We start from the raw sequence: 22996 nt of genomic DNA on the forward strand, positions 1-22996 counted from the left end.
CTTACCAGTTTTCTGAAATTCTTCCAGCTGGTCACTTTTAAGTTCCTTAATGGCAGCCATGACAGATTTAAATGCCCCTTTGAGCCGTTTTCCAAGTACCATGTGATCTGGCTCTGCCCTCAGGCGAATTCCATACTTTTGTTTGTCAGTAGAAACAGTTACTTGTCGCACATTCAGCTCCTATATCAGGAATAACGGAATCTCAAATATGATTTTGCCAGGCATTACATTACACGAAAATGGATCCCACCTTTTGAGAAGGCGGGGAGTGGCAGAAGAGGTATCCAGTGGAGCCTAAGACCCACTCCTACACACAAGAGAACGCCACTACAGCATCCCTCAATAAAGAAAAAAAACACAACAACAACTCCAGCACGACACCTCTGGAACCTCTGCTAGTCCTGTAACTAAGACTAATTCTGATTTAGCTCTCAACCGCTCTTCCACAATGTGTCTGCTGGTATCTGATCAGCTTTTAAAGCTAGTTGGAAGCTGACAGCTAGGGTTGATCAAAGCTAGGAAAGAAGAAGCCTACCCGAAATTCCCAGGAACCAGCTGCACTGGATTGGGACGTTTTTAGTATTGCATCTCTGCAAAGTCTACCAATGCTGGCACCAAGCATCACCGTGCTAAAGATCACTCCATTGCAAAATCATATTATGGAGGAAGAGACAAGGACTATGTGCACACTGCTCCACCTCCGCTCAACCAAAAAGCTAAAATGTTATCTGACAAATGAAGACATAAATGCAGATCATTCAGAGGAATATCAGATCAACGTACTGAATCCAACAAGAATGTAGATTTTATAGGGGAAATTGACTGATGAGCCCTAAGAAGAGAGAAACAGTCTATCTGTGACATGCTCTGGGTATAATTGGGCAGGGATTGACTCAAAGAGCTGGCAAAAAAATGGCCTATTTCCAGAAGGCTGTTCTTCTGGTTAGAAGTGCTTTATTAGGAGAAATGCACTAAAAGTTCAGATCCTGCAATGGGGAGGATATAGAAACTATATTTTGCATTACCAATCAAAATCAGGAAAGAATATTGTGTCATATAAAAGTTAGCTAGAAATCATTTATTTTTAGGAACAAAACAGTGACTGATCTCACCTCAAGAATATACTTTTCCAAGGATTTGATGTCTGAGAGGGCCTCTGGCTCCTGGTGGATGACAACTACTTCCTTCAGTGGATACTATGAGAAAGGCAGAAGACAAAAGAAGTTTACTACACAAGCCCACAATCATGCAGTTCACCAAAAAGAAGCGACCGACCTTAACCGGAAGCGTCTTCCTGTCACGAATCACTCGGCCTAACTCGATGACCGATTGCATTCGGGTCACTGCACTCTCAATCTTTTTATCAATTAAATTCTCTCTGGACCATAAACAAAAGAATAAAATATAAGTTACACAGGGGAACATAACAAAATATCACATCAATTAGTACAAAGACTCTACTGGACCATACAAGCGTAGACAAGGGCAGCATGCAGCCAGGTTTAGCCCTCCCTGATCAGTATACAGTTAAAATGTCAAATATAAGAAGTATAAAACTATTTTACATATAGACAAATTTTAAAGAGATAGAAGAACAGGGATAGTTACAGGAATGACCCAAAGAAATAGAGGGGGATGGAAGGGAAGAGAGTAAAGAAGCTGAAGAAACAAAGACAGGACAGAGAAGAATGATCTAAGAGCATTTGAAGTACTTGAGTAAAAGGAGGAATGAAGGTGGAACTGGGTAACATTAAGCAGGTAGTGGAGATTCAACACTGATGAATGGGAGAGATGTAGGAGAGCAGAAAGGTTGAGAAACTGGATAAAAAGGTGTTGAGAGAGGCTGTGATAATGGCCGGGGTCTGCACTTCTCCATATGGTTACCGGACAGGAGGCAACATGAGGTAATGGATGCTCTGCGAGTCTTTATCCTGGATAGATGCTGGGTCAATTAGCAGTCTCAACTTCTGATACATCAATTCAGTAATGAATGGGGTAAATGGGGCCTGGGAACAATATGAGAAATAAATATTAATCGTTAAGTGGTGGCTGAAGTTATCTTTAAAACCTGACAATGCAAGGTATTCCACTGCTTGTATAGTGAGGGAGGGCAGCGCGCACGCAGAGCACAGTGCGGGCAGACTGCACACGCGGAGTGAGGGCAGCGCGCGGGCCGACCGCGCACACGGAGGGAGGGCAGCGCGCGGGCCGACCGCGCACACGGAGGGAGGGCAGCGCGCGGGCCGACCGCGCACACGGAGGGAGGGCAGCGCGCGGGCCGACCGCGCACACGGAGGGAGGGCAGCGCGCGGGCCGACCGCGCACACGGAGGGAGGGCAGCGCGCGGGCAATGTGCAGGAGTTTCCTAGGCTTATCTTACCATCAATCTACACATGGAGAAGAGAACGCTGAACAAAGTCTCTAAAGCCATTAGACAGTCTTCTGTGCCGCTCTCACCCTGGGGAACACAACACACAGACAAACATTAGAGGGGAAATACATGGATCTCAACAGAGAATACATTTACATCAATTCAGCCTGAAATACAGCTGTCGTCCCTAAACCCAGCTTTTACCTTTAGCCGCCTGCGGTTCATCCGCACGTACCAGTTTGTCAGCATATCTACAAACTTGACGAGACGTGGAACCACGGTGTAAAGTCTGTACGCTGAGGAAAGAACAATGTGAAAGAAGAAACAAAATTACAAAGAGATTTGAAAAATTATGAAAATAGTAGAGAAACTGGTCCAGATTTGGTCTTAATTATGTAACTATGAAGCAATCTATTTCAATTCAACCACAGACAGAACAGCAGCCAGTACAATGAAACATACGTGGAACCTTTGAAAGGCAAAATTAGAGAGAATCAAATTGTCACTTATAAGAACAATAAGGAAAAGCTTTGAATACTGTAGATTATGTGAATGAAACATCCTAAGAACAGACTAAAGGGACTGAGAAGGACAGGAGACGGGATATTTTATATCACATAGAAACCACCATACTCCACAACAAGCAAGATCATTGGAAAGATCAGGAAAAAAGGAATATAAGAAAACTGCAAGGGAAAGAGGCCAATAACGGTTTTAACCTATTAAAAGTGGGAGATAAAAATATGAAATGAGTAATTTACTAAAAGTTGGTGTCGCATTTGCCCCAGCATCAAATAAATTTGAGGCATTCTTTGATCTAAATAGGTGTGTCTGTAATCTGACCCTCAAAAAGCCTTTTGGAGGAATAAGGGAAACATGTCTGGTACTCAGAAATATATTAGCACATCTACTTCCAAAAAATAATATTTTACTTTCAATTCATTTCTCTGATTCCAACAAGACAAAAACTTGGGCCTGGAAGAGGAGAAAATCTAAGGCCACTGACCATGCCATCTTGTCAAGCTAAAGAAAGAAGTGTGCACACCTTTACACTTACACCAGGTTATGTAGGTTTTCCACTCTTCTCTGGTAACTTTTTTATGGAAACTAGCTTTCTGGTCTTGATCATAGTCCGAATGACTTTCTCAGATAGACCCATATCTCTAAGGATCGTGGTCTCCACAGCCATGCGGTTAAAGCTAGTTAAGCAAAGTCTTGGTGTTAAAAGGGGTCCTAACTTAGGTCTTTTCTTAGAGATGTCTCCACTATGATTAAACCATGATCTTCTCAGCCAGTCTAGTGCTACAAGGTTTACTGGAGTACCCTCTCTCTTAACCTTCTTTAGAACCCGAGGAAGCATGGTTATCTTGGAGAAGAGATACACTAGCCGATATTTCCATGGCATCCACTAGGAACGATTTAGCCAAGAGGCCATTATATTGACTTTCGGCTGACCAAACTTCTACATGATCTGGTGTGGAGCCCTGCTTATCTCTTTGGGAGCAGACCATTCCCTGGGATGAATGGCACGTCTGCTCAATATTCCACCCTCTGGATGAATACTGCCAAGATAGGGACATGCCTTCTCTGCCCAGCACAAGATCTTTGTTGTCTCCTTAACTGCTAGGGTACTTTTAGTGCCCCCTTGATGATTTACATAAGCTACAGCTGTGGTGTTGTCCCACTGGATACAAATACTTTTGCCACTTGTAGCAGAGCATTTAAAAACCACTCTTAGCTTTAGAATGTGGAGGTTTGCCAGGTCTTGAGATGAAAGACCCTGTAGTCAGATTGAACCTTGACCAGCTGACCAGCATTATACTCTGGACATTCCGAGACTAAGCATGCAAACGGCCCCCTCTCTGAAGCTTCATGCAATGGAGAACCAATATCCGAGTAATAACAGAGCTTTCGCTGGTTTGTGAATGGATGGTGACAATAAATTCAGATAAAGTAGCTACATAAATGAATTAGAACACACTCAACTTGAAATGTATTTTTTGCCTGAACATCTTTGTTACTTTTGTAAAAGACAGAAACTTTAGAGATCTTGGCCTATTCTATGCTCCTCACTATGACGGTCTGAATGAAGGAGGAGAAAAGAGCAAAATGTAATCTGAATTTCATAAATATGAGATTTCTAGGTTCCTCACTTTTGCAACTTTATTAATGGGCAGGATCCAAAACATACATCCCATAGAGGACCCAATCAGAGAACATATAAATTGCAGGAACAGATTTTTATGCGATTTATACTTTGAGAAACCCTTGTAATAAAAGTCTGATAAATGTATTAAACCTTCTACCAATCAGATTGTAGTCATCATTCTTTAGAATGTACCAGATAAATGATAGTAGAATCTGATTGGTTGCTTTGGGCAACACCTTCACTTTTCCTTTTCAGGAGCTTTGATAAATCTACGTATAGTGGAACAACTAAAAGACCGGGTGAGGGAGGTAAAAGCATCAGGGGGGTAGGGGGTGGGCAGGATAGAGTAAAACCTATAACTGTCCTATGGTATTTGCCGATGTGAAGCTTTTACATATTACACTATATAGTTTATGTGCTTCTTTTAGGGATTTAGAGGATATAAAAGTTTACTTAATTCAATTTCTCCCTAATAATAGCACTTTTGGAGAGGGTCACATTCCTTTACCAGGGTCTCACTGGTTACATACAGCCTGGACCTTGGCTCTACATAATAAAGATCAATCAGATCTAAGACTACCAGTAGGATTAATGAGAAGAGATGAGATGCAATAAAATCACACTGGACACTAGAATGCAGCACAGGGCTACTACTAACTGGGCTACTACTAACTGGGCTACTACTAACTGGGCTACTACTAACGGGGCTACTACTAACGGGGCTACTACTAACGGGGCTACTACTAACGGGGCTACTACTAACGGGGCTACTACTAACGGGGCTACTACTAACGGGGCTACTACTAACGGGGCTACTACTAACGGGGCTACTACTAACGGGGCTACTACTAACGGGGCTACTACTAACGGGGCTACTACTAACGGGGCTACTACTAACGGGGCTACTACTAACGGGGCTACTACTAACGGGGCTACTACTAACGGGGCTACTACTAACGGGGCTACTACTAACGGGGCTACTACTAACGGGGCTACTACTAACGGGGCTACTACTAACGGGGCTACTACTAACGGGGCTACTACTAACGGGGCTACTACTAACGGGGCTACTACTAACGGGGCTACTACTAACGGGGCTACTACTAACGGGGCTACTACTAACGGGGCTACTACTAACGGGGCTACTACTAACGGGGCTACTACTAACGGGGCTACTACTAACGGGGCTACTACTAACGGGGCTACTACTAACGGGGCTACTACTAACAGGGCTACTACTAACAGGGCTACTACTAACAGGGCTACTACTAACAGGGCTACTACTAACTGGGCTACTACTAACAGGGCTACTACTAACAGGGCTACTCCTTTATCAGAGAGTTCCACCAACCTGACATCTCCGCATTGAAGAACTGGATAAGCGACTGAGTGAAGGATACAATCCACTTGTCCATAATGTTACTGCTCATCTTTGCTGAGCTCTCATTAAAGATAAACTGGACGCCCTCTTCCTAGGAAAACAAGCATAGAGGTCACTATAATTATACAATAACATATTGGAATATCGGTGGCTTCCTCTATACAGTGAGCTGACCAACATACAAGCTGCTATGTGGAGTAATGAACACATTAGTACATCGGATTCTGGACAATTGTACAAGAGCAGGTCAGAGCCATCCGAGTGATGAAACAGCTGCAACACTTGTCCTATTGGAAACCAGGCGTTATGTGATAGCCATAAATACCAGGACCAAGCTACACTGAGCAGGGGCCCAGCGTTGTACAAACCCTCCTGTAGGAGGACATGACGATAACAACCAATATATCCTAGCTCAGGCCTTATACCTTGTGCAGCCGGTAAAAATTCTGCATCAGAAAGCGGAAGGCATTGTACCAGGGCAAGAAGACATCTTTCAACACATCGCGGACGCCGTCTTCTTTAAAGCGTAGATTCTCTGCTCTCACAACCGGAGAATTGATCAGATATAACCTGGAAACAATCAGCAATATGTTAGTAACCGTGGACAATGCCACTTACAGCAAGACACAAATCTAATGTCTATAAATGGCTGTTCAGTTTCCTGAAATAACCAGCCTGGCACTGTAACGTTCAAGGGTCCTCTATCTCATGTAAACAGAGCTACATACTCAGTAGATTGATCCCTTAATTCCCCCCTGTTCAGTCCTGATGACATCAGCCTATCCTAGGTTTTCCCCAGGCGGTGAGCCAGGTAAGGATACAGACTGCCCTTTAATGGTGAGGGAGGCCCGGCTGCGGCAGAAGGAGACTAGGCTGCCACTTTCCTGTATAAACAATTGTCTCACTCTACAAGGAGAGGACATGAATTTGGCAGAATGCAGAGTACACAGAAACATTGAGACCCCCTCCCTTCACGTAACACGGAACAGCAGCAGAGGGCAAGTGGGGTAGCAGAATATACACAGGACTGAACTCTGGGAATAAAGCTAGAATAACTCTGCAATGTGACAGTTTAAGCTTGCAATCATTTAGACTGTTTTCTTCAAGTATATCAGACGTCATGTGTACAGGAATACTGCAGCATCATAGAACCACTGGGCTATTCATTCACTGCAGCGGACCGGAGCCAGTAACATAACCGCAGGCAGATAGGCACAGAAACGCACACAGGCAGGCGCGCGCACACACACACACACACACACACACACACGCAGGCAGGCAGGCGCGCGCACGCACGCACACACACACACACACAGACAGGCACACACACACACAGGCACACAGGCGCACACACACACGCGCAGGCGCACACACACACACACGCAGGCGCACACACACACACACGCAGGCGCACACACACACACGCAGGCGCACGCACACACACACGCAGGCGCACACGCAGGCAGGCGCGCGCACACACACAGGCAGGCGCGCGCACACACACAGGCGCGCGCACACACACAGGCAGGCGCGCGCACACACACAGGCAGGCACACACACACAGGCAGGCACACACACACACACACAGGCACACACACACACAGGCGCACACACACACACAGGCACACACACACACACACACACGCGCACACAGGCAGGCGGGCGCACACACACACAGGCAGGCAGGCGCACACACACACACACACAGGCAGGCAGGCAGGCGCACACACACACACAGGCAGGCGCACACACACACAGGCAGGCAGGCAGGCGCACACACACACACACACACACACACACACAGGCGCACACACACACACACACAGGCGCACACACACACACACACAGGCGCGCACACACACACACACACAGGCGCACACACACACACACACACAGGCGCGCACACACACACACACAGGCGCGCACACACACACAGGCGCGCACACACAGGCAGGCAGGCAGGGAGACAGACAGGCACACACACACACACACACGCAGGCAGGCGTACACACACACAGGCAGGCAGGGAGACAGACAGGCACAAAGGGAGACAGACACGTACAGATAGAGTCTGATTTTACATGCTCTAACCTGAGTGCGTCCGCCCCATAATTATTAATCACTTGCATGGGGTCTGGGTAATTCTTCTTACTCTTGCTCATCTTCTGTCCATCACTGTCACATGGAAAAATACAGGAAATAAACATCACTGCAGACCACAAAATCATAACAAAAAGTACAATAAAAACGAAACAATCTTCTTAAAACCTGTTAAACGCCTTTAATTCAGTTAGTTCAGAAATATAATGTAAGCAAATAGACTTATACGCACAATTTCTAGCATGTCAAATTCGACATATCTTACCTTTTATACCAGGTTTTTCAGTGCTTATGTGTACATGGCCTTAAGATTCACAAATTATAATACAGCGCAATTCTCTGACATATACGCTCCTAAATGAAACCTTAACCGCGTCATTTAAACTACGCAAGTCATATATCACACAGTCTGTACCTGTCCCTTAATCTATAAGTCATATAACACATAGGAAGTACCGTCTCCTAATCCATCCAAATAATATAGGAAACATGGAGTCCAAACTGCATCCAAACAGGTTGGTGTGGATCATACCCCATAGATAGCCTATTCCCCACCATCCATAGTGCTCCTTAGTATACAGTGTGATAAGACTGAACACATGACTATTATATATGTAACTGCACTTACCTAGCCAGGACAAGCCCATTGACAATGACATTCTTGAAGGGTGGCTGACCAAACAGAGCCGTAGAGAGCACAAGGAGGGTGTAGAACCTAGTCACAGAAGACAGAACAGTTACTAATCCACCCAAACACTTTCATAGTTGGCGGTCAAAATAGGACACCTCTCACTTACCACCCTCGAGTCTGGTCGATACCTTCTGCAATAAAATCAGCAGGGAAAGAATCTTCAAACTCTCTTTTGTTTTCAAACGGATAGTGCACCTGAGCATAAGGCATGCTGCCACTTTCAAACCAGCAGTCAAACACTTCACCGACACGTCGCAAGACACCTTTCCCACAGCGAGATGGAATGGTCAGCTGATCCACGCTGAGTAAACACAAAGCTTTTTACAATATTTATAGGATAATAAAAACAGCATTGATTAATGATTACTGCCAACTGGGCGCTTCACTTCTGCTTGTGAGTGGCAAAGGCCTCCGATATCATGTTGCACGTTATACAATGTATCCTGCCTGCATGAGCTTGTACCAATATTTTGTGTAACATCTGTGTGGGCTTTCAGAAAAAAGAGGATTTATGTACTTACGTTAAATCCGTTTCTCCGATTCCGTCTGGGGGACACTGCTTACCATGGGTTGTGGAGGGAACTTGGGGAGTTGGCACCTAACTAGTTAACTTTAGTACTGCCGACAGACCCCTCTCCTCTACAATCCCCCTGCCCCCTCTTGTTCAGTTAATTAAAAAGCCCAAGGAGAAAAGGGCAGTCAAACAAGAGCACACAGAAGAAAAGCAGAAGGGAGGGATCGCAGTGTCCCCCAGACGGAATCAGAGAAACGGATTTAACGTAAGTACATAAATCATCTTTTCTCTTTCATCCAGTCTGGGGGACACTGCTTACCATGGGGACGTTCTAAAGCAGCCCCTAAAGGGTGGGACTACTCTGAAAGCCCCGCTTGTAAAGCACTACAAGCGAAATTTGCATCCGCAGAAGCAAATACATTAAATTGGTAAAATTTTGTAAAGGTGTGGACAGAGGACCAGGTGGCTGCCCTGCAAAGCTGGTCTGCAGAAGCCCCATTTCTCGCTGCCAATGACGCCCCTACCGATCTGGTGGAATGGGCCGTAAGTCTCTCTGGCACCTGACGGTTAGCCTTTATGTAAGCTTGCTTAATGGTAGCCGTAATCCATCTTGCAATGGACTGTTTTGAGGCTGGCCAGCCTCTCTTATAAGCATCATACAGAACAAACAAGGAATCAGTACGCCTAATCTGAGAAGTTCTTTTTACATAAATGCGGAGAGCCCTAACCACATCTAACTTTTCCATAGCCTCTGAATCCGAATGGGAAGAGGGAGAAAAGACCGGAACCACAATTTCCTGGTTCAGATGGAAAGCTGAAACTACCTTGGGAACAAAGGAAGGGAGGGTTCTTAACACCGCTCTGTCTTCGTGAAAAAGTAGATATGGTTCCCGGCAAGACAGAGCACCTAATTCTGAAACCCTACGCGCAGATGCAATAGCCAGAAGAAAGAGGACCTTCCAGGTCAACCACTTCAAATCGGTCACAAGTAGAGGCTCAAAAGGAGGCCCTTTAAGCATGTCCAGCAACAGGTTGAGATCCCACGGCGCTGTAGCCGGAACATAGGGAGGCTAAATATGCAAGACTCCCTGGAGGAAAGTCCTAATATCTGGTAAATCCGCTAATTTCAGGTGAAAAAAGACTGAAAGAGCCGAAACCTGAACTTTTAGGGAACCTAAACGAAGCCCTGCTTCCAGGCCATCCTGAAGGAAAGCCAATAACCGAGGGAGACGAAATGAGAACGTATGACATGTCCTATTTTCACACCATCTGATATAGGCCTTCCAAATCCGGTGATAGATGCGAGCCGAGACTGGCTTCCTAGCTCGCATCATAGTGTTCACCACACTGGAGGAAACAACCTCTAGCCCTCCAGAGGCTGGCTTCAACAGCCATGCCGTTAACTGATCTTAGGTAAATTCTGGTAACGGAAGGGACCTTGCAGAAGAAGGTCGTCTCGAGATGGAAGACGAAACCCCGGTCCTTCTGCCATAGTGAGTATGTTCGCGTACCAGACTCGGCGCGGCCATGAGGGAGCGTTTAGAATAACTGGCAGACCTCCCTGTTTTACTCGTCAGAGCACATGAGGAAGCATGGGAATCGGAGGGAACAGGTATCCCAACCTGAAGTCCCATGACATCGTCATAACGTCCACTGCCACCGCTAAGGGGTCTCTTGCCCTTGCGCAAAATCTGTGAACCTTCCTGTTGTGTCTGGAGGCCATGAGATCTATATCCGGAAGACCCCACTTCTGAGCCAGGGACTAGAACACTTCCGGATGGAGTGACCACTCCCCTGGCATCATCTGATTTCGACTTAAGTAGTCGGCCTCCCAATTTCTTATTCCTGGAATGAATATTGCCGATATTGCTGGAACATATTGTTCTGCCCAAATCAAGATTTGAGCTGCAACATTCATTGCAGCTACACTCCTGGTTCCTCCCTGTCTGTTGACATATGCCACAGCCGTGGCATTGTCTGACTGAACTCTGACAGGGTGGCCCTGAAGGAGGGACTGGGCCCCCCGGAGGGCTAAAAGAATAGCCTTCAATTCCAGCACGTTTATCGACAGGGTCGACTCCTGAACCGACCAAAGGCCCTGGAGTCGGAGGTGTAGGATTACTGCCCCCCAACCTGTCAGGCTGGCGTCTGTTGTGGCTATGATCCATGACCATGGAGCGAAGGACCTGCCCACTATCATGTGATCCTGAATCAGCCACCACTGGAGTGATTCTCTCGTCCTCGGGGATAGAGAGATTCTCTGGAGATCTAAGCGTAGGTAGGATCCTGACCATTTTGTCAACAGATCCCACTAAAAACAACGAGAATGGGCCCGACCAAAGGGGATGGTCTCGAAGGAAGCCACCATCTTTCCCAGCAGCCGCATGCACAAGTGTATTGAAGGGCTGGGGAAAGACAAGACCTGGGATGTTATGCTTTGAATTGAAGCGATCTTCTCCACAGGCAGGAACACCTTTTGCTGGCTGGTGTCCATGATGAGGCCTAGGAAAACCATGCGTTGACACGGAACCATCTGGGATTTCTTTAAATTGATCAGCCATCCGTGGCCCTCGAGAACCGCCAAGGTGAGGGACAAGTGATGACGTAAGCAATTCTCTGAGGAGGATTTGATGAGCAGATCATCCAAATAAGGCACGACCTGAACTCCTAGAAGGTGAAGACATGCTGCCATAACTGACATGACCTTCGTGAAAACCCTCAGCGCTGTTGAGAGGCCGAAGGGGAGGGCCCGAAACTGATAGTGGAAGGATCCCACCGAGAATCTTAGGAGAGACTGATGGTGAATCCATATAGGAATATGGAGGTATGCGTCCTTTATGTCTATGGACGCCATAAACTGATCCTTCTCTAAGCCGTTTATCACCAACCTTAGGGATTCCATACGAAACTTGTCCACCCTTAAGTGCACATTGAGGTCCTTTAAATTTAGGATGGGACGAAAGGAGCCGTCCAGTTTCTTGACCAGAAACAGGTTCGAATAAAACCCCTGTCCTTTCTGGTAATCTGGGACCATGCAGATAACTTTGTGAGAAAGAAGAGAGGCGACACAATCCTGTATAGCCTGTCTTCTTAAAGGATCTCGGGGTAGCGGAGTCTGAAAAAACGATGTGGAGCGGGGTCCAACAGATCTATTCTGTACCCCTCGGATATAATACCCCGAATCCAAGGATCTTGGGAGGACTCTGCCCATTGTTCCTGAAACAAAGACAGACGTCCTCCCACTGGCGCCCCCTGAAGAACAGAGTGGTCGTCAGGACGTAGGCTTCTCCTGGGCCTTGGAGGCCTGGCGCCTAGCTGCAAACGAGGATCTCCCCTTGGCTGAGGAGCCTCGAGAATTGGGTTGTCTGCCTCTAAAGGACTGTCCTTTAGGAAAGGAGGTCCCCCGAAAGGGCTGACGAAAGGAGCTGACCCGAGGGTTCCTGCTAGGAAATACAGGCAAGGAAGTGCTTTTGCCACCTGTTGCCTGTGAGATCAGGGTATCCAACTCCAGGCCGAACAAACCTGCTGCTGAGAAAGGAATGGTTTCCACGGACCTTTTTGATTCAGCATCGCCTTCCCAGGATTTCAGCCATAACGTTCTTCTTGCTGAGATAGATGCAGCCTGAATAGAAGAAGATACAGCCGCTGTGTTCTGGGCCGCCTCGTACAGGTACCCAGATGCCTCCTTCAAATGCAAAGCCAGGGGGAGCAACTCGGAGTCCTGTAAGGCTTCTGCTAGCTGGTCTGCCCATGCTTCCATGGCTTTAGCAACCCAAGCTGAAGCAAATGTGGGCCTAAAGGAAGAACCCGCAGCCGCAAATATGGATTTCAGCTGGGATTCTACCCTGCGGTCATTGACATCTTGCCGAGATGCCGAACCTGGGGCTGGGAGTAAAGTGTGCTTGGCCAAACGGGCTATAGGAATATCCACTTTTGGAATACTCTCCCAGCGAACCACATCCTGTTCCTGTAATGGATACAAAGAAGAAAAACTTTTGGGAACAGTGAACCTTTTCTCAGGCTGTTTCCAGGCTCCTTCAGCAATATCTTTACATTCTACGGAAGGGGGAAAACGGCTAGCCCTTCTTTTGGCTTTCTTAAAAAGATTTCTGACTCTAGGAATTGGATCCTCCGGTTCTGGGAGGTCCATCGTTAATAAATTGGTTCTTAGAGCTTTCATCCTGTCCCAAAGGTAGAACCTGGTCAGAATCAGAGTTAATTTCCCCCTCTTCCTCTGAAAACTCCTCAGAGTCTGAAAGGACCATAAGGGTATTATCAGATCTAGGCCGCTTCCTTCTAGCAGGCGGAATGTTTGGGGATTCGAGTAACTGGTTCAGTTTATTCAAACCCTTTATAAAAGCTGTGGAACATGGCGGCTCTGTGGGAACAGGGGCTTGGTCCGTCTGTAATGAGGAAGGTCCTGGTATGGACGTTCCACTAGAACCAGAGGAAACAGGGAGGGCCGACGGTGTACTAGGATTATTAGTCACCGAAGTTACCACACTAGCCCACAATTGATTGGATTGAGAAACCATCTGAGCTAAAGAGGAAACCGACTGTGTCAGGGAGGCCACCCAAGCCGGTTTCCCCGATGGAGGGGCTGCCACCTGTTGGGATTGCGCAGGGGGGACTCCTACATCACAAACAGAGCAGAGCGCCAACGGGTCCTTCTGCCCACAAGGTAATTTTACATGACATTTTGAACATGTGAAATATTGCCATAGGGCCCTTTCCCTTATCTGACATTTTTTTTTATAAAGGAAGGCACACCAAACACACAGATTTAAATTGAAAAAAAAAATTCTGAGTAGAGAAAGAGATATAGATATATATATATGTGTGTAGAGGGAAAATAACTACAAGAATCAACTAATCTAGATAAAAAAGTTGTACTTGTAATATTTTAAACGCAAGTTAAAATTTAAGCAGGTAGGAGAACTGTAAAATAATCCCTACTAGCCCATTTGTACACAGCAATACAGAATATGTGTTTTATTTAAACAGATACTTAGCGCATAGGCCAAAATAGGGGAGAAGTCCAACAGCAGTATCCTGGTGCCAGCTCCCTCAGATCTGTTCTCTGTTCCCGGGCTTCTCCTTGGCGCCAGAAGACTGGGACAAACCATCTCTCTCTCTCAGGAAGGAGGGGGAGCTCTATGTGTTAACTCCCCCCCTTCAGTAATGCTGCTTCTGCAGCGATTCTGTGGCCGATTAAAAAATAAAAGGTATTTCTGTAGCAGAGTAGTGGAGACCTCCAGGGGAGGTCTCCGCAGCGGATAATACCTGATGCCCCCTCCTATGCATGAGGGGGGATCCAGGTATAGCCCCCTTCTCCTTAGAATCTCTTTCCCGAAATCCAAGATGACCGCCGCCAACTGAACCATCCGATAACCGGCGCTCTATGCCTGCAGTGGCAGCGCCGGTTATCGGGGAGGCTCCAGGAGTGACAGCGGTCCATGACACCGCTTGTCACTCCTAATTCAGGCACCCATTCCTCCTGTCCCTGTCAGTGAGAGCCGCTGCCTCTCATCTGACAGGGGAGTGCCTGCGCTGCTCAGCTGTGAGTGTGTTCTCTATAGTAGAACACACTCCAGCACTGCCACCTGTAACAAAAAGTTAAAAATAAAAGAATAAAAGTATAAAATTTATACTAAGCACTAAAAAACACTGCCCAACTCCGCGGGCACCTAAAAAAACTGAACAAGAGGGGGCAGGGGGATTGTAGAGGGGAGGGGTCTGTCGGCAGTACTAAAGTTAACTAGTTAGGTGCCAACTGCCCCAAGCTCCCTCCACAACCCATGGTAAGCAGTGTCCCCCAGACTGGATGAAAGAGAAAATAAAGTTGTATAGCTTATCTTACTATTTGCATAACGACATAAGTGTGAATATCCTTTATAGCGTTGCCTAAAGAACAGACCTGACAAAATGCAATATTTCTATTTAGTCTTTAAAGAGAACACATTCATGCTATTATTGATTATTTTACTTTAATAAAAACATTTATTGCCTACATGGCTGGAGGGATTTCCCCACCTTAAGTTGTTGGATGCACAGTTTAGCATTATCATCATCTTTTATTTATAAGATGTCTTCATCGCTTTACAGAGAGCATAGGATGAAACAGTACAAGGCTTACAGGGCGAAAACAAAACAAAGAGCAATGAAATTATTGATCCAGCTGAGAAGAGATGGGGATAGAGGTATGAGTGAAACCCAGTGTACTTTAGAAACTAGAAAAGGGAAGGTGGAGCGCACCAAAGCAAGCTGAACCTCTGCCCAGGAGTGGGCGCAGCTAACAGGATCAGAGTCCGTGATGGAGATGCAAATGTAAGGGAGAAGTGGATATCAAGGTGCCAAAAGCAGAGGTGACAGAACTAGGACACGAGGATAAGCGGACCCTGCTCACAGGAGCTTACAATCTAAAAGGTAAGGAACAGACTAAACAGGAAACACAAACAGGATAGACAGGGTAAGGGGCCTATGAATACGTAAGAAGGATCATGAAGAGGTGGATGGAGGATGGGGCAGAGGAAGGGTAGGCTTTCCTGAACAGGTGGGTATTAAGGCATAGCCTGATAGAACGAGGGAGATCGTTCCAGAGACAGATGGAAGGTGAGCCGGAGGTCGTTGGAGGATCATAGAGGGCGAGGGGGAGAATGAATGGAGATGAGATTGGAGATATAGGAAACTGTGGAGTTGGAAAGGTCTTTATAGGTGAGGGTGAGGAGTTTGAAGATGATTCTGTAGGGGAAGGGGAGCCAATCTATCTACTGCAGTGATATCACAGGGTTTCCACAAAATACTCCATGGCAGCCTTTACATTGGTTAAGTTCCTTTTAGTGTAGGTAGATACAGCTGAAATAAAAATGCCCCGAGACTGTATATAAAGCAGCTCTCTATCCCCTCTGGTGAACAAGGCAGGCAGGGGACTCATGGGCAGCAACAGGGATATGAAAGGAAGCATCCTAAAGTCTATGGCTGTGAGAAAATTCCCCCTTCTGATGACTAAGGATAGAGTTTAGATTGTAGGTGAAAGTCGCCAGTTGAGCCTCTTCAAGTGCAGAACACTGTGAAAAGCTCCTGACGTTTTTCTAAAATGGAAGAGTTTGGAATAAAAATCTGTTCCCTCCTGACATAAGGAACAAGGGAAACTGCCTGAGCTTTCCTTAAAATATGCAGACTGTTGGGTAAGGCTTCTACGTGGGTCGGTGGAGTCCATTGTTCTGTGATACAGTGGGTCCATATTTCTGTGTATTGTGCGATTCTGCCACCTACTGGTCTTATTGGGGACTGATCCTGTCCATAGTCATTGTGGAGTTCTCTGATTTGTCCGACCTTCTTTAAGTCTGAATTCTCAAAAGGACTGTTTGGAAGGAGCAGGAATATTCAGTCTGGTGGACTATCTTTAAGACCAATAACTTCCCTAGTCATTAAAGTGGTGACGAGACGAGGAAGAATAGAAGTATTTTGCCATATGACCCTGTGGCAAGAGGTAAGATTTACCCCCAGAAGACTTCTGTATCATGTCTAATGTGTCGTCTAAGGGTCTCCAAAGAGTAGAGACCCTCCCTTGTAGTGTTTTCCTACATCAAGTTGTGAAAGAACTTCTCCCTCTTACTGCACTCTTCAAATAGGGATTTATGAGGCTCTGTGGCCGATGCTTCCTCCTCCATACCCATAAACATGTATATATGTTTCAGCAGAATTTCCACATTTTCTGGATTAAACATCCTAAAAAACTACTGGAGATATTAAAGAGTCTTCTAACTTCCTTGAAGAATCCCACTCAGTATCGATCTTCCAACCTTATCTGGGACCTTGCTGTCCTTCTTTCTGGCATAGTATACAAGTCTTCCCTCATTCATGCTATAAGTTCCTTAAACTGCTCATTGTGCCCTTCGATTGTTTGGGGTTGGACTCGAGCTCCTTTCCGCCGCAGATATACCCGGCAACTGCACAGGCCCAATAAATAGGGCAATGCTTTTTCCTCCAGGACAGGGAAATATTCAGAGCGACTGCAAGCCCTCATTGCCTAGTCCTCCATCTCAGTACCCTGTGACCTATGACTCCGCGTGCACACAAGCCCAGGTACTGAACTGGCGCAAAAAGAGGATTTTTACTCACCGTAAAATCAATTTCTCTTACTACACTGGGGGACACTGCGTTACCTTGGGGTATAGTAGGTGGGACTGGAGTTAGGCCCTTATAAACGTGTTTGTTTCCCTGACTCCTCCCCCACTATGCCCCTCCTCTGTAGCTGACTTCAGTTTTGTATAACCAAGCCAGGAAGAGAAAAAAAGCAATTCAGAAAGCAACACCAAAGACAGCACTACTTTCAGAGCAAGGGAGGGCGCGCAGTCTCCCCCAGTGTAGTAAGAGAAATTGATTTTACGGTGAGTAAAAATCATCTTTTCTCTATCCTACCACTGGGGGACACTGCGTTACCTTGGGGAGCTACCAAAGCTGTGTCCAAGGGCGGGAATGCTCTGGAACGGCTGTGCACAATGTTTTGTGTTCAAAACCCTGCATTTGTGAATGCAAAGGCATGCAACAAAAACAATATGCAGCAGAAACAGACGCTGCCACTCTGTACAACTGCGCCATTGAATGACGCTTTTGTGGCGGACAAAAAGCTGCAACCCTCCTGGAAAGTGCACTGTAAAAGTCACTGGAACCTGCAGAGGGGTACAGACAGAATGTTGGTCATGATGTAGTGGCAAGAGACCACCTAGACCCTGTCCCCCCTACGCTGTTTAGCGTTAGAGAGGTTAAATGGGCATTAAATTCCTAACAGGAACTGTGCGAACAAGAGCACAAACTATCTCCCGTCGGAGAAACGTTACACAAAAAGAAGAGGCACAAGATTGATGAACTACAATCTCTGTCAGTGGAATGCAGGCACTAATTGTCATAACCAATTATGTCTCGAACTGCCACTAAGTTTCTGGTAAAGAAAATGAGGAAGAGCCATACACACTCTCGCCCCAGATCCCCTACGAGATGTGACATCCAAGAGAACAGCCTGCATTGAGCAAACAACTCAATCCACTCAATGATATCCAAAGCATCACCATATACACTGATGCAACAGCTTAAACCATTCAGAGATAAACAAGGGAGCACTCATTTCATGAGCTAACGGCTTAACTAATTCAGCGATATCTGAGGGAGCACTCATATAGAGAGTTAACAACATAAGCCCGACATATATACCAGTAGGCACTCATACCATGAGCTAACAGCCAACGCAAGCCCCCTGATGATGAGAACTAAACTCCCTGGAAATCTACAACCAACCAAAGGTGGGCTGAGCATAAAGAAACCACTTACAAACAACCTTCCTCTGAGCTAGACAGAGAGCCACGGAAGCTGCACGCTGAAAAAAATAGGGCGGAGACCCAATTGAAGCCAGCTGGTAAAGAAAACCTTTTAAAGATTCCTGAGTGGGGCGTGTGTAATTCTAGGAATTTACACCAATCGAATATAGTTTCTAGCCCAAAGAAAACAGCTGAGGAAGAAGCTCAACGGCTGAATAGAAGGTAGCAACCATCTCCCTGCAGGGATTCTCTAGCCGAAAAGGATAGCCATCCGACGCCACAGCATCAAACCAGATGATGAAAACAAAAAGAGCCGAACTACAAGATGAGGCCGCTCTGGAACCGGGAAAAGAGGGACGACAACACAAGTCCCCTAAAACAGTAGAACACTGCTTTGCGGGATACACGGCGGACCACCAGACTAGCTGGGATGCGCCCCCTCCTAGAAACTCTTGAACCCCCACGAGGAAATTGGACCTGTGAATCACCTGTACACCCCCTAAGTTCTAAGGAGACTCGACTTGGCTATGGACAAATCCACCTGAGGGTCTTTAGATTGAGAGCCGATAGAGAAAACAGGTTAACATGTGAAAAGAACTTGGCCTCCCTCTCAGAAAGCCCTATGACCTAACCAGGAGAGTACAAAGGTATTACCCTGAGGCGACCCACTCTACCTGTTAAAGGATTGATTGCTAAGGCATTCGGCCCTCAATAACAATAATAAGTTGTTCTAGCTTGGCCCATAGGATGGCACAAGGAACACCCCTCAGACCATACACAGGTCGACCCTTATCCTGCATTATGATACGGGAATTGCATAAGTGCTACAAATATGCAACAGCACTGCATTTTGAGACCGAATCTCTACAGGTTTTCTGATCTTCTGTACAAGAAGAGCAACTGACTCACTAATAAAAGCATTGTGACTAAGCACCACCTGAAAGGTAAAATAGTGAATCAGGGTAAAGGGGTGCTATGCACGTCCAAAACAATGAAAGCAGTCTTCCTTGATGAGAATCTCCCTGTTGAGACATGGGAGATGTTACGAATAAGGAGAGCCAAAGACACAAGTAGGAGTTTCTGTTTTGCAAAATAGGATATCAAGTTTCTGTTACTGAAAGGAAATTCTGCCAGGAGCATTTTGGAACTGTGTAGAAGAGAGATGAGCGTGTTCTTCGGTAGGAAGCTACTGAAAACCCCAAACTAGAATATAAGGCATAAGCCAACGTTTCTAGCGAGGTAGAATAAGCGAAGAGCTGGGTAGGCTCAAAGTGATCACCTGTGAACCCAATAATGCAGCCCTGCTGCTTGCTGAGAGACTGCAAGTATAAAAATTCTGGCTGAAAACGTCTAGCTGAAAGCGTTAGATGTAATAAATAACTTCCACTTTCGGGAAATGTCCCCAGACCTATGAATGTTTACCTGACTGCCACAGTACATAAACTATAACCACCCTTGTAAGGCAAAGCCTGACTCGGGATGTGGCACTCTGACCTCAGATCAACAGAGAGGATCAACGGATTGAACACGTAAACATCATGGCCTGGTGTCGCTGACATAAAACAAAGAAAGCACACCTACCGCCAGAAGCCTTTGGATACTCATTTGTAATAGTGCAGATTGAGAGTTCCGCTATTGGAACGTAGTGCTGTAAGCATGTGGCTAATTATAGGTATCATAGCTGAATAGATGTATGCCTACCAGCTATGATGCTGCTGGGTGAATACAAACCACCCCATTAACCCTTAATGAGAATAAAGGCTAGAGCACTTCTGTCCGAGAGCCGCTAGATAAAACCCGTTACCAGCCCCTGCTGTGTGTAGGAGGACTTCTTTGTCTGCTCCCGCTGGGGACAGCAGAACAAGAGAACAGAGGAGCCACAGGATTGTCACCAGCAGGGATTACCTCCCTTGTGTTGACTCTGGAGAGTTAGGGGAGGTGAAAACCTAGCCAGCCTATTACTGTTTACCTGGTCTTTGACAAAAGACCGACACCGAGTCTAAGATATGAGGAAAAACATTTTCCCAACTAGGGTGTCACTAAGGCTTAGGTTGAAAACTGAAAACCAAGGATAGACTGTTGTCTTGCAACTGCGAAAACTGTGTACAGTTTAAGCTGGGATTATCCACCTCGTGAGTGTAATCAGCAAGAACATTCCTCTTGACAGTCAAATAAGATGGAGATAGACATCCTCTGGTGAGGAATAAACTACATCCTTATTCTGACTGTGGCAACAGTCCAAGATAAAATCCTCTCCATCTGTGGAAGATGATGAACAACAGCATCTTTGTCCGGATGGTTTTATACCTGAACAGCGTAATGCCGCTTCTGTGTTAGCGGACAGATATAAGCTGTGTGGGAGCTTAACCAGCACAGTGTAAACGTGTGTAGAAGCATGAAAAAGGGGATACTCCGGTACCATTTCAAACTTAAAAATCACCTTAATGTATTCGGCCACCAGAAGCGACAGTGATTTAGACCAGACCTGTTTCTGCAAAAGAGCCGACACCGAAATGGGAGCACCCTGTTTGTAGACCCGAGCCCCGCAGTCTGTGCCGAGGCTTTCGGGCTAAGCTGTGGAAAAGATCATTTAAAAATGGAAATGGTAGGCCAAGTAACAGGTAATAAGATTGTCTAACAATTCATTTGAAGACACATACACATATATATACATATACATATACATATACATATACATATACATATACATATACATATACATATACATATACATATATATATATATATATACATATACATATACATATACATATACATATACATATATATATATATACATATACATATACATATACATATACATATACATATATATATATATATATATAAATTTTGAGTGTGCCAACCAGCGAGTATTCTGCTCCTGGAAGACTCACCTATTGTAAACTGATGCACCAGCAAGTAAAAAGACACAGAATAAATCTGTTCTATCTTTTAAACAGGTGATATATATATATATGCTATTAGGGAGACTGAACCCACAACACCATGTATTCAAAACAGTGTATATCTCAGATGAGCCCCAGCTCCTGATGTACACATACATAAATACATTAACGCCGACATATACACAATGCAATACAGGCCTACCCGCCTACCACGGGATAACACTGTATATTATTTTTGTGCCACAAACAATGTAGAGCATATAAAACAGCGTGTCTATTACCCCTCAGGTAATTCCTCAGACATACCGCATATTTGGAAAACTGTATAAAAGTTAACTACAATACTTGGGAACACAGGCTATACGTATATATACGGAACTCCCTTTCCCAGGCTTATGGCAAAAGTCCATCCAGTCACCATATGGAATATATGTCACAGGAGGATAGGAAACTACCATAATGTCTAATAGGTAATCCTATAATATAAACAGCAGTCACAGGATCCTGAAATAAAGGTCCTGACTGTGTGGCCAACAGGCTGACAATCGTTTAAAAACAGAAATAAAAACGATACTACATTACCCAGTGAAGAGAGGCAGAGCCTGGAACAGAATGCACTGATGTGTATGCTCCGGATCCAAGATGGCTGCCGTTCGCGCCATTAGGGAGAGAGAGAGGGGGAGGTGTACTCCCCTCTCCTAACATGTCCGCCTCTGCGCACCGCCGCTCAGCCCATATACAGAATATGGCTGCAGCCGCTGGAAGTGAGAACCGCAGCACCGCCATGCCCAGGGTGTGTACGGTCTCACTGACTTCATCACCTCCACAGAGCGCGATGCCTGTCCTTCTCCCCCACTGCTGCTCGTTGTCTAGGGGCGGAGGAGGGGGGGGGAGGCTGCCGGCAAGTCTGCGGGCGGGGAGGAGAGGCTGAGACACCCTCACCCGCCTGTTTAACGTGGCCGCGGCCGTCTATAAGGCCGAAATTAATAAATATATATATATATGCCCCGAATAAAGCTGCCTTTAAAGGCATACTTTAAAATAAATGACAAACAATGGCCCCTTGCTCGTTCTTTCTAGGGGTAGACTGTCGGCAGAGGTGCAAGGGAAGCGTGCTGCTTACCTGCGCTGGAACTCAAGAGTGAAGAAATCCCCGGGACTATTCACTCCTCTGGGTCTTGGCATGGAGTCCAGCGCTGCACCTGAAAAGGAATAAAAATAAAAACAGGAAAACCTACAGCTAAACTAAGTATAGGCAGGAGCCTATACAGAAGTGACCTTTCTCCAGAAGGCACTTACAACAACTGAAGTCAGCTACAGAGGAGGGGCATAGTGGGGGAGGAGTCAGGGAAACAAACAAGTTTATAAGTGCCTAACTCCAGTCCCACCTACTATACCCCAAGGTAACGCAGTGTCCCCCAGTGGTAGGATAGAGAAATTTAAATTACTACACTAGATCTTCTCCCAGGGTTTTCCCAGGTAGTCAGCCCAGTCCTCAGCTTACAAAACTGGATGGTGCATTGATGGGACCACTATAAAGGTAAGCCCCTGCACTACAGCCCAA

The 22996-nt window shown here is 45.9% G+C and overlaps 1 protein-coding gene across 1 annotated transcript in view; it reads right to left on the bottom strand.

Moving 5' to 3' along the window:
• Positions 1-22996, bottom strand: part of IARS1 (isoleucyl-tRNA synthetase 1) — a 67487-nt gene that overhangs the window by 7665 nt on the left and 36826 nt on the right. The window contains exons 16-26 of the mRNA XM_075183961.1: positions 8799-8993; positions 8630-8716; positions 7993-8076; positions 6327-6471; positions 5872-5992; positions 2576-2667; positions 2381-2458; positions 1885-2006; positions 1276-1378; positions 1113-1196; positions 6-180 (exon numbers count right to left, since the gene is read on the bottom strand). Of these exons, the coding sequence (XP_075040062.1) occupies positions 6-180; positions 1113-1196; positions 1276-1378; positions 1885-2006; positions 2381-2458; positions 2576-2667; positions 5872-5992; positions 6327-6471; positions 7993-8076; positions 8630-8716; positions 8799-8993 (1286 nt within the window). The remainder of the gene's footprint in view (positions 1-5; positions 181-1112; positions 1197-1275; positions 1379-1884; positions 2007-2380; positions 2459-2575; positions 2668-5871; positions 5993-6326; positions 6472-7992; positions 8077-8629; positions 8717-8798; positions 8994-22996) is intronic.

Source organism: Mixophyes fleayi, chromosome 8, assembly GCF_038048845.1.
Source record: "Mixophyes fleayi isolate aMixFle1 chromosome 8, aMixFle1.hap1, whole genome shotgun sequence".
Taxonomy (NCBI): Eukaryota; Metazoa; Chordata; class Amphibia; order Anura; family Limnodynastidae; genus Mixophyes; species Mixophyes fleayi.